The sequence below is a fragment of the Nyctibius grandis genome, chromosome 2, assembly GCF_013368605.1.
Source record: "Nyctibius grandis isolate bNycGra1 chromosome 2, bNycGra1.pri, whole genome shotgun sequence".
Lineage (NCBI taxonomy): Eukaryota > Metazoa > Chordata > Aves > Nyctibiiformes > Nyctibiidae > Nyctibius > Nyctibius grandis.
Window position 1 is genome coordinate 110,118,316 of NC_090659.1, and position 15,749 is coordinate 110,134,064.

The 15,749-nt window shown below is 39.7% G+C and overlaps 1 protein-coding gene across 2 annotated transcripts in view; it reads right to left on the reverse strand.

Moving 5' to 3' along the window:
- Positions 1-15,749, reverse strand: part of GRIA4 (glutamate ionotropic receptor AMPA type subunit 4) — a 251,465-nt gene that overhangs the window by 25,521 nt on the left and 210,195 nt on the right. For both annotated transcript variants that reach the window (XM_068395590.1, XM_068395591.1), the window contains exon 13: positions 15,224-15,471. In XM_068395590.1, coding sequence (XP_068251691.1) covers positions 15,224-15,471 — 248 coding nt within the window. The remainder of the gene's footprint in view (positions 1-15,223; positions 15,472-15,749) is intronic.

The window sequence follows — 15,749 nt, forward strand, 5'->3', positions numbered from 1 at the left end:
TTTAACAGGACTGAAAGCATTATTCATCATTACTGATGTTGGCTAGTAGATTTATATTTTCTTTTACATAGTACCTTAGCCATATTTGTAAGGCATTTTAAGTTTAGGCTTCTGAATGCCACAGAGTGACCAATGTCAACCAGAATGAGGCTAGGAAAAACGTATCTTTTGGATGCAATTCAGCGCTTATCAAATAGAAATAGGGTGTGGTTGTTCCTTATAACTTAGAAAGTTGTTCCATCTTTATATCCTTCTCAATCTATTTGATATGACTAATGGATTACTAGACAGCCTATTAAGATCACAGACTCTGGCCACCCTGCACAGAGGAACATTTTACTACAACAAAATCTTCCAGCACAAAGCAGGTGGCAGCTGTTTCAGCAGCTTCTAATTTTTCACTCCATTCAACATGTCCCAGCAGTGGCAGAAATATTGTACCTTCGACTGAGCATTTCACAGCTTTCATCTTCAGGAAGACCCAGCCCTAGGCTGAATCACCTATCCCCAGAAGAAATATTACTGTGACCTCCAAAACAGTCAGAACTCATTGCTGACTCTCGATACAAATCGTGGAAAGCAAAATATCCTGTTGGACTCAGTGCAAAAATTAGGATTTCTGATTCCTAACCAGCCCCATGTCTCAATGTGCTATATAAATGTATGTTGCGGGTAGCAGGGCAGCTAATATAAGAAAACCAAGTTCTTTCTTAATGTAGTATTGAACATATCTGGCATTTTTGGAGCCTGGTTCAAATTTGGCAATGTTTGAAGAGATTGCACTATCAGACTTCTCCAATTTTTCATTTATGCCAGGTGGAATCTCACCCTTTATGAACATACAACAACAAGATGAATAAGAGGAACTATATTTATTTGACATGATCTTGTCCTGTTATTCTACTCCTTATGATATGTTGCTACATTTTCTTCCTTGCAAGCAGCAAGACCTCATAACAGCAACTGATTAGTTTAAGATGCCAGTTTAAGATTAAGAAATCATAAAAAAATCATCAGGAATGGAGTGATTTCTACAAGTAAAGATGATCAGCTGAGCATCTGTGCATTCCTTTTTCACAAATTACCTCACTGTCAGCTTAAGATGCTCCATAAAAGGTGACAGAAGTCCTCTGTCCTAGCTAATGTTTCTGAGATGTCCTCAAGAGAAGATTCATACAAAATGAGTTGCCTATTCTCAGGGTGACAGAGACATAGGTATCTGTGGCAAGAACCACAGTGAAAGAAAAACCTCCTGCCACCTTCTCAGCAGCCTCAACTGGAAAAAAAAAGAACTTACTGCTATTACGATTCTCAGGAATTTGCAGAGTAGCCAGGTTCAATTGAATTTCTGTATTTTTATATTAGAAACCAAACCCATTGTTCTGGGTGCTGTTTCCAATGAGCACCAATCTTTTGCCTGTCTGGGTAGACGTCCAGCCACCAGGTCTCACCAAGTCCTGGTCTCACCAAGTCCCGGTCTCACCCAGTCCCAGTCTCACCTTAACGAGAAAGAAGCATGAAATGACTGCAAAGACAGGTACCATCAGTATACTGTGCGGTACTGAAACTGCTGGAATACACGCAGTCCGCTCATCCATTATTTTTTCCTGGTGAGGAAAGTAACCCCACACGGGAAAGCTATAGGGCAAAAAAGCAGTTTGCTTCTGAGGGAATTCATTCACTGACATCAATGTCCACAACGGTATTAAGGTAATGTGGCCACTATGTCAAAAGCCATTGGCAACACTGAGAAATCAGGATGGAGGCTCGATTTTTACTGTGGCCAGAAACAGACCACTAATGCGTTAAGATCTACACAGCTGATACACTGTTACCAGATCTAAAATGAGACTGAGAAGAGGTATGAGAGATTTCTGTAACTCTACATGCTTCTTTGTGGCTCCATACTCATGTTTTTCAGAAAGAAGGATTAGAAGGAAAGCAATAAACAGAAAGATCCCTGCTAAGGGATGGTTTCTTAAGCTTTGGTCTAATTATAATGCAAGCACTTTGAAGTTTATTATTTTAATTAGAAGCAGAGACTGAGACGAAAAAACAGGGGGTCCATTCCCCCGGTGGGAATTCTAGCTGCAACTGCAATGCAAACAATAAATAAGACTGCATAACTTGAGCCTTAGTGAAATGCTGGCTTGTGTTTTGCCTAATGGCAGATCAATACCGTACAAATGAAGCAATTACAGCTGTGTCATATAAAGCCTTATTTGGTCAGCAGCCAAAATGGGGATTAGCTGGAAGAGTTCCTAGGACTTTCTGTCTGAATATTATCGCAGAAGTTAATGAGGAAGATCTGATAGGCTGAGACAAACATAAATGGTGCCAGCGACCAGACGAGATGGTCGGCCCAATAGCCAGTGTGCTGATAATTAAAATGCCCTGAAGCCAGCTGAACATCAGTCCAAGATCAGGTGAAATTATCAGACAAGGGCAATCCAATCCCTCTGGCAACCAGCTATATAATGTTGCCACCATCTGCAGAGCCATGTACACAGCAGCAAATGCAAATACACCAGCACTCATACCAGTCAGACCAAGCACAGTCACATCAATACAGTCATACTCACGCTTGTAATGTTTCAAACACAAGCAACCAGGCTATAGAGAAAACAAGGTATGGAAATTACTAATAGATCTCCGCAGTGGATATGGACATCCAACTAATGTAATTGCTGTTGTCCTGAACAGATGCTCCCATGCCACTTTTAATAAAAGAAGATGGAGGGAATAGGGTCCACTGGTGATGGAGATTTCTGCTGTTGCTTTCTAAAGGGAAGACAGAACAACATGTGGTCATATGCCATAGACTGTTTAAGAAATCATCACTTGAAGTTGCATTTTCCCTACTGTTTTGTCTCCAAAACAGTTTCTTTGATCAAAGACACTGAGAAATCTATCGTGAGGTTTATTCCTCCACGGATCTGAAATAATCATACAAACATCTGAAATAGGAACGGACTTTACATGTTCACAGCACAATAAATACCACACTATTAATCTTCACTATCCCTCTGAGGTTGATGGGCAGTTGTCATTACTCTCAATTTGCAAAGGCGAAACTGAAGCCAGAAGGTGAGCTGATCTCCAAGACTCCCAGGAAATTGGGGCAAGATCGTAATTAAGCTCATCAGTACGACATGACTTCCAGCCCCACGCTCAGTCAACCATAATTCATTGCCCCTCAGAAATCTTTGGGCCTTTTCAGGCAAGTGTTCATAGTGAATTTATCCTTCTGGCCTCCCAATGGAAATCACTTCCTTGAGATAGACTAAGTTTAAACTTCTGTGCACATTCCCTCAACTCAGTCTTTAACCATGAGATACTCCTATTTTTCTGGATACCCTGTCAAAAGTGAGAGACAGCCAACCTGAGTGGTCTGACTCCCGTAACAAAAAACTCTTCCACCTTTTAACCTCACTCTTAGGAATTCCACAAAGGTCCATGCTGTCAGTCACTCAGCAGCTATATAAGGCTGCTTGGGAAGTTAAGGGCTCCCTTTGCCCTGGCAAAGCAGATACGAAGCACTGCCACTTATTTCACTGTATTCAGATACTCTCGCTGTCTTTTGCTTTTCCAGCATAAGAATGGGATTTAGATGAGAACAATCTGATTGACTTTTGATTCACAGAAATCGTAACTAAAGCCTAGTGGTCAGGAGAAGCTTTTGTACAAGTTGGGGAAAAGACCTTCTACTATGCAGAAAACTTAAACATCCCTCTCTGTAATCTCCTACAACTTTCCAAATACTCCTGTAGTTCCAGGAGATTGAATGTGATGCCTGAAGATGTCCTTTTCACATCCATAACTGTCAAAACAGGATCATAGCATAGTGCAGTCTGGAAGGCACCTCAGGAGGTGTCTGGTGCAGCCTGTTGCTCACACAAGGGTCAGCTCTGAGGTCAGACCAAGCTGCTCAGGGCTTCATCCAGTCATGGTTTGAAAAACTCCAAGGATGGAGACTGCGCAACTTCTCTGGGCAATCAGTGTCACTGTTAGGATGTCCTCAGGCAGTCAGCTGAAAAAGTCCCTCCTTACATCCAGTCTGAACTCCTGTTCCAGCTTATGCCCATTGTCTCCTACCTTCCCATCCTGCACCACTGTGAAGAGCCTGACTCCATCTCGTTGAAGACCTCCCCATAGGCATTGGGGGCTGCTGTTAGGTCCCTCCGCCAAGCCATCTCTGCTCCAGGCTGAACAAGTTCAGCTCCCTCAGCCTCTCCCTACAGGGCAAGTGCAGCTTGATCACCTTCCACTGAAATTGCTTCAATTTATTGATGTTTTTCTTGAATTACGAGGCCAAAAAAGGATGCAGTATTCTAGATGTGGTCTAAATGTTTGCAATTATTTTATTTGATGCCACAATATCTTCTCTTGTGGCCTACAAATTGGATGAACTAAAAGCACTCCAATTGGATACTGCCTTGGATAATTGCCCACCATCTAAAGAGGTGTCAAAAGCAGCAGCTACTTATTTAACTGTGATAGGAACAATTCCTAAATCCTCAAGAAACTGTGATGACTTTCTGTTCACTTTCAACTGCACTTTCATAGCCTGAGTTTGTATTACTTAAACTCTGCACAATCAGGACTAATTGTCAAGTATTCATGTGGATTTAAAAGAAAAAAAATCATTAGCAGGTAAAGTTAGAATATAATTAAAATAGTAACATATACTGATTAAAACCTGAGGTGATAGATGTGAGAAAGCACAGAGCATCTGAATGTAGGCTGGTCCCACATCTTTGCACACAGAAGGACATAATCTTTTTAATTAAAACCAATAAAGAAATGAGCCTCAGCCTACATCCTGGCTCTTACTGTTTTGTGTTGCAACAAGTAAAAAGCTTTGGTGGAAACCTTCAAATTCAAAATTTTTGTTGAAAATGTAAAAATCTGAAAAATTGCCTAGTAATATTTGCATTTAGGTACCTGAAATTTGGGTGATTTGACTTACCTAGAAAAAGTCAAGATATTCTGTAGGAAATAACTTGTAGATTTCCAATCAGGTTCGATGAGTTTTTCTGTAGACTCAGAGTTTTAAGATCCACAACAGATCTGAACCACACAAACAACACAGTGTAAAATGCTATAAAAAAAATTTCCACACTGCTGTGTGCAAAATCAGGTGCTTACATCCATACCAAGGAAGCCAAAGGTCTCATTCTAAATGTAAAAGCCTCTCTTAAGACAGAGTTGCAATTTTTGGCTGCATTAAATGGAACCATATAAGCAATAGATTGGAATGCGCCTAATGTGTAATTATGTACAGAGAAAGCCTATTTGGGAGGTAACAGATGGGCTGCCAGATGTTGGGGCTGCTCTCACCTGAAGGCCTTGTTCATCCCTGCTGTGAGTAACGGAAGATGCAAGGGATGTGGAACTTCCTGCGCACAGATGCTATTCCTACCCATGTTGTGGGGCAGGGGAGAAGAAAAAAAAAAAGCTCTGTCTTCCCTGGATCCTGGAGGCAGATTATTCTTTATATATGTTCTTTTAGAGTAGAAAGAAATAACTGAACTGTAACAATAAAATAGGCCTCTGTATCAGGTCAGACTTGGACCACTTTCATCCAGTTGACTTTCGGCTTTATTAAAGTGCAGGGAAAATTGTAGTTAAACTTTGATTACAGAAAACTGCCAATCCTGCCAAAAGCTGTTAAAAACTCAACGAAAGAGCATGCACCATTGTTCCGCATCATGTGATTTGCTAAAATATATGGTTTAATAGGAGTTAAATCCTTTTTCAGCTTTCATTTAAGCTCTTAGTCACTTGATTGGAATGGGATGCAAAGGAAGGAAGGCAGAAAATGGGAGTAAGGCTTCTAGCTATAAAAATACAGAGAGATGAGCTAAGGATATCTAGAGATAGTTGAGAAAAAGAGTAGTAGTTTTGACTCTAATTCCTACACACACGAGGATGACCAGTTCAGAGAAATAATTACTTAACGACCACAAGCCACTGTTTTATCATACAATATTTTAAACTTATATTGTTCAGTGAGACGCACATATGACCATTTTTATCTGGAACCTGAGCACCTTGGGAACATCTTGCTGATGCTCGGAAATAGCCATATTTTAGAGATGTCGTGCCAAGACACAGGGTAGTGTAAACTATATATTAAAACTCCTGAATCGTGTTTTGTGCTTTTTTCATTGGCAACATCTTTTCACCTTTCGTTCTGGGATGTTCACTCCCTCCATCATGCCTACTCCGTTGCATAGTGTGCCAGTCTAAGATACTGTTCTCAGCTCAAAGAAACCACCAGAAAGGAAATAAATTTTTTTCCCTACTTTTGGTTTGCGATTTCTCACAAGAGCCAAGGCTGCATAAAGACTAAACAGCCATTTTGTGTTTCTCAGGAGTCCATCTAGTACTTACTGTCAATTGGAAGTGGGCAGTTTTGCAACTACCACACAGATTAATTGCAAACTGTTTTTCAGGTGCTATTTGTTCCCCAAATGTCAGTTCCACAGAGAAGCATTGTTAGGAGCTGCTGAGCTGCCTTTCAGTGGCATGCTCCCTTGCTTTAGTCTACCTACAATTTACCTGGACAATTATTATCTTAGTGGGATAGGCCTTTTACTTGATGGGAACTGTACCATCAGCTTCAAAGGGTAGCTGCTTTGTGCCCTTAATGAATACATATTCTGAAGACTGGCAGTTTCCTGGGGATTGACACCTAAACAGCCAGAGAGTTGTAATGAAAAGAAAAGAGAAATAATAACGAGCTGCATTGTTGAAATATAATGGGCTGCATCTTGCCCTCTGCTGAGCTGCTTTACGAGGGATTGGGGAAATGGCAGGGAAAAGGGCAGGAGAAATTTATTTCTGAAGTGCCAAGAAGCAGAGTTTGTTCCTCAGAGGATCTATAGATTGGGAACAATGATAACCCTTTTGTATCCTACTGTCACACTCTGGGGATTAATGCTTATCAAACCTTGGCAAACGTCCAGCAAGTCAGTAAGATGTGTGCACAGCAATGGTATTGTATTTTTGAGAGATTCTCGTCTTCACTCATAGTTTTAGGGAAGCTCATTGGTTATACTTAAATATATGCCCCTTTTTACCTGACAGAGACGTGAACAACCTGGCAAATTTCATTTGGACAGATCTGACATTGTGAAGCTCCTATTCTGTTTGCATTCAAATATTTATGAAAAAGACAAACAGAAAAAAAAACCTGTGTTTTTTTTGATGCCTTGATTTCTTCCTGACTGTAGAAAACGAGCCTGTTTTATAAAACTTGTCCTGGTGCTGACTACCACGGACTGCCCAAGCAATGCTTCTATATGACAGCACAGAAATTTCACCTTTAGTAATCACTAAATATCAGAAAGACAAGGCTCTTGTATAAATATCTTGTAAAAAAGGAAAAGAAAGGAAAAAAAAGACATTGTGCTGTTAAGCCAATGCTAAAGCTGAAGAGACAGAATGGTAGTTTCACCTTTTATACTGATTCTACTACTAATTTAAAAATACCTGTTGCCTTTGCAATGTTTAGATAAAAAATTATCTTTCTAGGTAATAGTTTTATTCCTCTTTCCATGCTCTGTCCTTTCACTTCTGCTCAGAAGCACCTTGTTTCACAACTGCTCTCATTACAATTCTGGGACCTTCCCTGGAGTAAGGAGCAGCATGATATTAGTGGAGAGGTACAAGAGTGTGATTGTGCAAACAAAATGGGAGCTGCGCTTCTTGGAAGAGCTTTGCCTTCCATCAGATGCTTCTAATGTCATTCGCAGTGTAGGAAAACAGAAATGGCAATAGAACAAATTCCTGTGACTTTTGCTCTCTCCTCCAGACCACGGAGAGCTTTGTTCAATTATGAATCCTGCCCTGAAGTCTGAGGGTGAAAACTTCCTGCAATAGGAAATGAAGAAATAGGCTCTGTGGGGCAAGGTAGATCAGAGATGGCTCTCTGAAGTACTTGAAAGATATACTGATGTGGGCTCTTTTTTGCCAGGACAGAGAAAATGCAGTGAGTGAAGCACCACGGACACTAATGAGTTGTTTTTGTCTAAGGATACAAATATCAGAAACTGTCCCAATAACAATGGTCTTCACTGCAATTTGGTGACTTAAGTCAGGATTATTACAATTTCCTGCCTCTATATGTAAAAATTGCAAGAAAGAGTGAAACTCCTCAAAGTAGAAGATTTTGCTTAAATACATCTGCTTGTACATCTTGCAATTAGCCATCACCAATTTCCTTTTTTTATTGCACTCTTTTGTATGGGGAAGATCCTTATCTTGATTAAAAATTATAAAATTAATCCAATAGGCATCCCTGGGGAACAGAGCAAGACGGGATTCTGATCTCTGTTCTCAAGGCTTTATTTTTGCTTTTAAAAGATATTCGGGTTTTAGACAGAAATAACCCAGGTAACTGAAACTAAGTATGCCTTCCAGGCTCAGCTGAAAGAACAACTTGCTAACGTTCATTGCCAGGCTCTCTCTTCACTGATGTCCTTTTGATCCCTTTTACATTCCTTGCTAAGCAGTGGTCCTCTCTCTGCCTTTTTACCTAGTAAATGTTATTTTTAGTTGACAGAAAACCCAACAAGCTCTGAAGGATCTGACCTGCTTGAGAAATATCCAGGCTATAAGCTCTGACACTGAATGGGTAATGGGGTGGTAATTCAAGCCTTGTTATGCCTACAGCGAAGGGAAGAATATTATGCAAAGTCATACAGTATGATCTACATCATCAGTCAAACAGGATAACGTTTACAGTATGCATAAAATGTTATAGATCACATTCTAGTTTTCAAATAATTTTGTATCACAGAAAGAAATGACCTTGTAAAATCTTGGTAAGTGAAAATCCTGAATAGAATCCTGATCATGTAAATATCAACAGATCACCCCATAACTATGCATAGATTTTTGTTTTCTCCGCTGCCCCTTGCTTTAAAAGATTAGAGGTCAAACTCAGTAATTTCACATCACTGTTTTTTATCCTCAAAACTCCATTATTCACCAATTGTCTCTATATCTTCTCTACACAAAACATAAATAACACCAGTTTCTAGCTCCTACAGTGCTTCGCTGAAACAACTGCCTCTGTGGATAACACAATGATTATGGGCAAGACCAGACATTCTGGCAGGAGAAGAGAAACATGGGAGAAAATCGAACCTGCTTCCTCTGCATCTCTTCTCACTGTGAAGGTCACTTGTCTTCAGAATGATCTGGGGAAGTCTATGGATGCCAGTGTTGCCAGCTGGGAGACAGCTAGCCAGCAGAGGAAATAAACCCATTCTTCTCTCTGAATTGCCAGAACCATGCTCAAAAGCACGTAGGGCACAGACCTCACCACGGTGACCCAAGCGTACATTACCTTTGCCAGTTTCTGTACCTTTCTAGAAACAGGAACACACCACTGAGTATACAATGCAGCCCAGATGCGTAGAAAGACCACATGCTATAATATCAATGATATCAGTTAAAAAATAAATACATCTATTGAGTCCTTTGAAAACTGAACAATATAGGGTACACCAAAGAGTGGTCCAGGGAAATGCTTTATGATACAACACAACTTGCACAAGGAAGCTTCATGGAAAAATTCTATTTTTGCGAAGATTCATGGATATCCACAGTACAGAACCTTTGAAAAACAGTAGTGTAAGAAGTCCTCTGCAGTAAATAAAATTTGACTCTGTAAGTAATCTGGGTGGTCAGCTCAAAACTTTTTTCCTAGTTTTCCTCTTACTCAGAGGAAATCTATGAATATCATACCCATTTTTTTTTGTACACGCAAATCCAGTTTTACAGAAATCATAAGAAATCGGAGAATGTAAGAAGTTTTGGTGGAAACATTTTTATCTATCCTTATAGGTGACTACTGTGTAATGACTCTGATTCTTTTCCCACAGAGCTTGGTGTGAATTATCAGTTCACTGATCTACAAAACCAGGGTGAAAAAAGAACTGGGGCATATATCAGAATAATATATTAAGTTCACAATAAATAGCTTTGACAGTGAATGATGATCTGGGAATTCCTTCCACAGTAAGCTCCTTATCCTCTGGTTTCCAAAAACATCAAGGATAGAACTTGGCAAAAAGTTTAATGGTCCCATTGGAAGAAATTATACTATCAGATTCACCCTTATTTTCCCAAGCCTGTTTCAGGTCAATGAAAATCATCTCAAAAAAAAAAAAAAAAAAAAAAAAGAAGAGGTAGCATCCCATCCTATGTAAGGTCATAAACTCAAGAGGTTTTGTCAAGAAAAGGTTCCCTCCACCACAGATACCTCACTTCTAGGGTAACTCAGGTATTGCACAATTATATAAACCAGGAGAATCCCTACAATGTTGGCAGGGCACCGCCGGGATGCCTTTTGCACCCCAAGCACTCTCCAGGGCACTCCTCCCTTGCAAGGGATGGAAACTAAAATCAATAGCTTCACTCATGTTGTACTGTGCACTTCACACAAGTTGCTAGAATGATCAGAAAATTACATCTGCATCCCTGCTTCACTGACGCACTTTCCACATTTCCCACCTCATGTTAATACAAACACAGTAAAGAATGGATAAAGAACTGGCACCTTAGTCGGTGTAAAGAGTCAGTTCGTGTCACCAGCTGTCACACTGCAAAGAACAAGCAGTTATCACCACGTGGACCTTTTTGCCTTACTCTCCAGAACATAAAGAATTCCTCCTAAAGACAAACTGGAGTTATTTCTTTACTACATAAAAAGAATAGAGACTTTAATAACGAAATATAGAATCCCAGATTCATATCTATAAACATTAACCATAATTGCAATAGCGGGAACTTAATATAACTCCGGATTTCACCAGGTTGGTGAACCACCATCACCAATCTCTAATCAACACATCTATTCACAACAATTTTTTATTATTTGGCTATATCTAATCCTGCCTCTCTCATCTGGCTGGACTCAAAAGTGTCTCACCAGACACTCATGACCTGAGCAGGTTTCACTCATCCACGCTGCACACTGTTGGCTGCAGGACAGGACAGCTAAATGTCCTCAGTTAAAACAGTCATGGGAACAATGACGACAACTCCTCATTTTTTAGCCCAACCTGTCATTCATCTTTTCATCAAACAGCTTCAAGGTACAAAAAGTAAAAAAAGCTTTTAGTGTACCTTTAAGACAATAATGCCCCTACTTTCTTTTTCATTACTTCTTAGAGTGGAGAACTCTTTAATGTTCATCACTATTCAAACTTGTTTATGATGCCTACATATCTAAAACAGAAAAGCAGAGGCATGCAAGGCATAGGATTTGTGTAGTACAAGATCTCCAGTTGTTGCCCTCTAGAAACACAGATTAGCGCAAGTGGCAAGGCAGACAAGCCAGGGGTGATCCACAGTGGTCAGAAGTCTGGCCATGAGAACATCTTCTAAAGACAACACATTTACAAAATGCAGGTCTTGCTAAGCAGACAAGCAGCACTCTCTTAACCACCTTTGAAAACACCACCTTTGAGGAAAAAAACCCATTAATTCACACTGATTACTACACAGTAGTTTTGGAAGGATACCTACCGTGGTAGGAGAAGGAAACAGTAAGCACAGCTGGGTAGTGCCATGAGAGAAATTCAATCTTTGTTGTGATGAGAGCCTTTGCCCTCAATCCCACGCTCCTTCTCAAATATGTCAATCTTTTACAACATTATATAGAAATGAATATCACTGAAAAGGAAGGAAGGAAGGAGACACACATGATGTGGTACTGCCCCGTGGGAATAAAAGAAACACACATCAGGCATTTCCCATTCTCCTCCATCCAGTGATATGCATGAAAAGTAATACTGCACCAGCACTGAGAATAAATCAGTCCGATTAGCCGATAGGTACTGGTTGAACACTGCAGGAGTGTAGCATGGAACCCAATAAGGAAGAGTTTCAAATTAAAATCCACTACTCTTCTCATGTGTAGGGTCATGAGCAACAGAGAGACCAGTCCCTGGATCGCTCTGACAGGTGGATTTCATCTGCATGAGCGAAGTGATGGGTATGTGCTCTGTAATGAACATGAGCCTGGTGACGTGATGGCAGGGAACCATCGCTAGTCCTATGCTACAAGAAGTCTGATTTAGATTACCCCACTTTCTGTCAGTGTTAGATAAGTGAAAATGTATAGTCTTGTTCTCTATACACTCACATAAATTTTATGCAGCTGTTACTACATTTTCAGTGAAAAAACGTGATTTATAATCATTGTAAGCAGGAGGAAGATTAAGACTAAAATATCTCTAGTGAAATAGGTGTTCAAAGAGTTTAGTGAATAGTTTGCTATGAATAATTAATTTGAAAAAATTGGTATTTTTCCCTAGTCCTGAACAGCCCAAGAATAGCGTGTGAATGTTTAATGTTTATATGCTACTTGCAATTATTTGTGAACTACATCAAGCAATTTGTGGTCTACACATAACTCAAATAGGAAATTATGATTATTAAATAAAATACAGAATTTACAACTCCCATAGAAAATTATGTCTTTTGACTAATTTATGTAACGAGCTTAGCTAGTCTGCCCTTCATGGATTTCAAACTGCATGTTCAATATTTGCAATTATCTGTGCAAGCAGCAGTTACATAAGTCATCTGATCGGTAACAGAAACGCTACCATGTGGGATGCAGTCAAAATAGCCAAACCAGCACATTCTACAATTTCAAACAATTCAGAAAATACTGAAGCATGCAGTTAAAATTCACAGCTGAGTCTTTTCTGTTCAAAAGCACAGGGGTAGGAAGCTTTTCCCTTCTTCAGTAAGCACTACTGTCTACAGACATACATGGAAGAAGTGGTACAAACGTGAGGTATTGCTTGTTCTTTATTTTTGTTCAGAACATTTAGTGTGTTGCTTAATGTTTTTAATAGGTAAGCAGCACTGATGTGTTGCCTGAAGTTTGTCACTGGGACTGAAGAGGGAATGGGGTGCAGCAGGAGAACAAGCAGCTTCGCACATGTGAAAGAAAGGCTTGGGAAAGGTATGGGCATGGACAGCCAGTTGAGACAGCTTGAAAGAAGATTTGGTCCAATTTTCAGGTTGGGTAAAATTTCCCCTATTCCCCTTTTTGAAACACATTTGAAGGTAGGATGTGAAAATCTAAATGCTTTTGATCACATCACCCTAATGATAGTTGCTGACCCCCGACCAAACTGTGGCCTCACTGAAACATACGGGAGCTCGGTCTTTAGCTGGGATGGAACCAGGATTTCCTACTTGATCCTTACAGTCATGGTTGTGCTCTTCCTCTCTGTTCTTACTAAACCGTCTTACTAGACCCTTTTCTTTCTAACTGCTTTATGTCTCGTCCACATTACTCCTAGATATTTTTACCTAGTCAACTGAACAAATCTGAAATAAGCCCAAATTTGACACAAACCAACCTTCACTGGCTCATTATAACAGGCTGTCTCTTGTTGGTGTTGGATGCTCTGCAGAAAAGGAGGAACTGAAGAGCACCATAAAGCACGCTTAGAGCAAACAGCCCACTGCTAGCATATATACGACAGCAGCTGAAGTGATTCCTAAAAAGTTTGCCCCAGCTTTGGCACAGTAAAGCATGACTGTGTCAGCAATGGGCATTTCTTTACTATGGGAAAGCATCTCCACTAAACTGCAGTGCTGCCTACCACTTCTAGGTTGTTTGAAACACTGAGAAGGAGATAGCAATATATTAGAAACAGAAAATAAAAAATAAGTGCTTTGAAAATATATCCAGATAATAGATCAGTCTCTCCTATTATCTGCTGCCTTCTACCTTCAACAACCCCATGAGTTCTGGACATGTTTTCTTTATAATTAATATTTTTAGTGTTGTCATTTTCCCTCTCTCACCTCCTTATGTTCTCTTACTACTTTATTCAGCAGTGAAGGTGGCAGTTTTTAAATGTGAGAAGTACTGAATGTTAAGGACTAAAAATTCATATTCAATCACTGAAATTACTGCCCTGAGTTTCCCCTGAACATACAAATCTTATTTTGCTGTGGATGGAAATGATTCTGATGGTACTCCTATTCACATCCGTGTAATACAGTTAAGGCTATTGAGGTTTGTGGTATTATCCGCAGGTTAAACTGGTGAGTTAAGAGTGAGTCTAGTTATCTGCAGAGTGGTAATGATGTCTCCTCCACAGTCATGTATGTAGACAGGTACCTCCTTAGTTATTTCCTGCACAGAACTATGTCTCCTTCTGCACTTGCAACTCCTCCCTTCGACTCACTTCATCTCCTTTGTGAATCTATTCCATCAGAGCCTGTTGTAATCCTTTATCATGAGCACATGGGTGAAATCTGAGAAGTGGGGTGCTGGTTGCTCCGCGGGCCATTCCCTCTCCCCCATCCGCATGCACCCTATCGTTGTAAGACTCCACGGGCCACACTCCCTCAATCTGCTAATTGCTCTTTTGCCTTGAAGAAAATTGGCAAGTCTACCAGAGGAAAAAGGCAAATTTTGTTTGCCTTAAACATTAAAAATTACACAATGGTACATACTGCCAATTTTAACACAGAATTAGTACCTTCACTTCTGCTTCCCTGACAACTTGAATGAAAAGCAAATGATGTTCTGCGTGTGAATTAAAAACTCTCCTATTTGACTGAATGCGTCTGATGATACCATGATAAAGAAAATACTGGTGAGTTTGAAGGCAGTACTGAAATGCATAATGGTAGAAACACAAACTTTTTTTCTAAATAAGAAGGTGCTTTAAAGAAGTACTTTAATGAATTTGCTTTAATGAAGGACTAATTGCCTCCAATTGATGACATTTGAAAAAAGATGTTACAAGCAGCTTCTTATCCAGAAATTACCAGCCAAGATCAATAAACAAAACATAAAATGTAGGCATATTACTGATGCAGATACTGATGCAGATAATGTAGGCACAATACTGCCATAAACGGTTGAATTTGGTGAAAAAGCTGATGAAATAGAATAGCTGATGTTAATTCTATTGAGGCTGACTTCAAGTAGCTAGTGTTCAACCAGTTTGGTTTTTATATGGCCTTGAAAGATATGCCAACTATAGCTGCTAAATCCATATTGCAATTAGAAATGGTTACCTTTGTTGATCAAAAAAAATATGAAATGGAAGAAAAGAAAAATAACATACCATGTTCACACACAAAACAAAAAGAGCTATATCAGGGACATCAGGGAAGGTGGAATACTATAACAACACATTTTCTATTGTTATACTATTCCACCCACCTTAATGGAGAACCCTTCGGTGTGGCTACGCCATAGCCTTTCGAATCCAGATTTCCTCCCACTTTCATGGTGTCACATGGCTTTCGTTGCTCAATGTATTCATTCATGGTGGACTCCAGCAGGAAGGCAAACTTGCCCTTGGATTTGCGGACACGAGCTACTCCCTCTGCAGTAGTCCTAGTGAACACTGATGGCTCAGCTGATTTCATGTAGGTCCACATCTTTTCATACACTGCTATTTTTGATCTCTGGAGAAAATTAAAAAGAAGCCAGAACAAAAGAATGTTGCAAGATTTCAGAATGGCACTGTTCAAAATAAAAGCAATCATACTCAATTTTTCAAACAACTGGGGTTGGGAAAATCATACTTGGATAAGGATTTTCTTTGAATTCCATGACTATTTTAAAAGAAACAAGAAATAACAATATCAATACTATAAAATCAGATGTTATCTTTAGGTCCAGTTTGCCTCTAGCAGCCACAATACAATAACTGCAAAGCTAAGACCTGAATTTACTTTTAGAT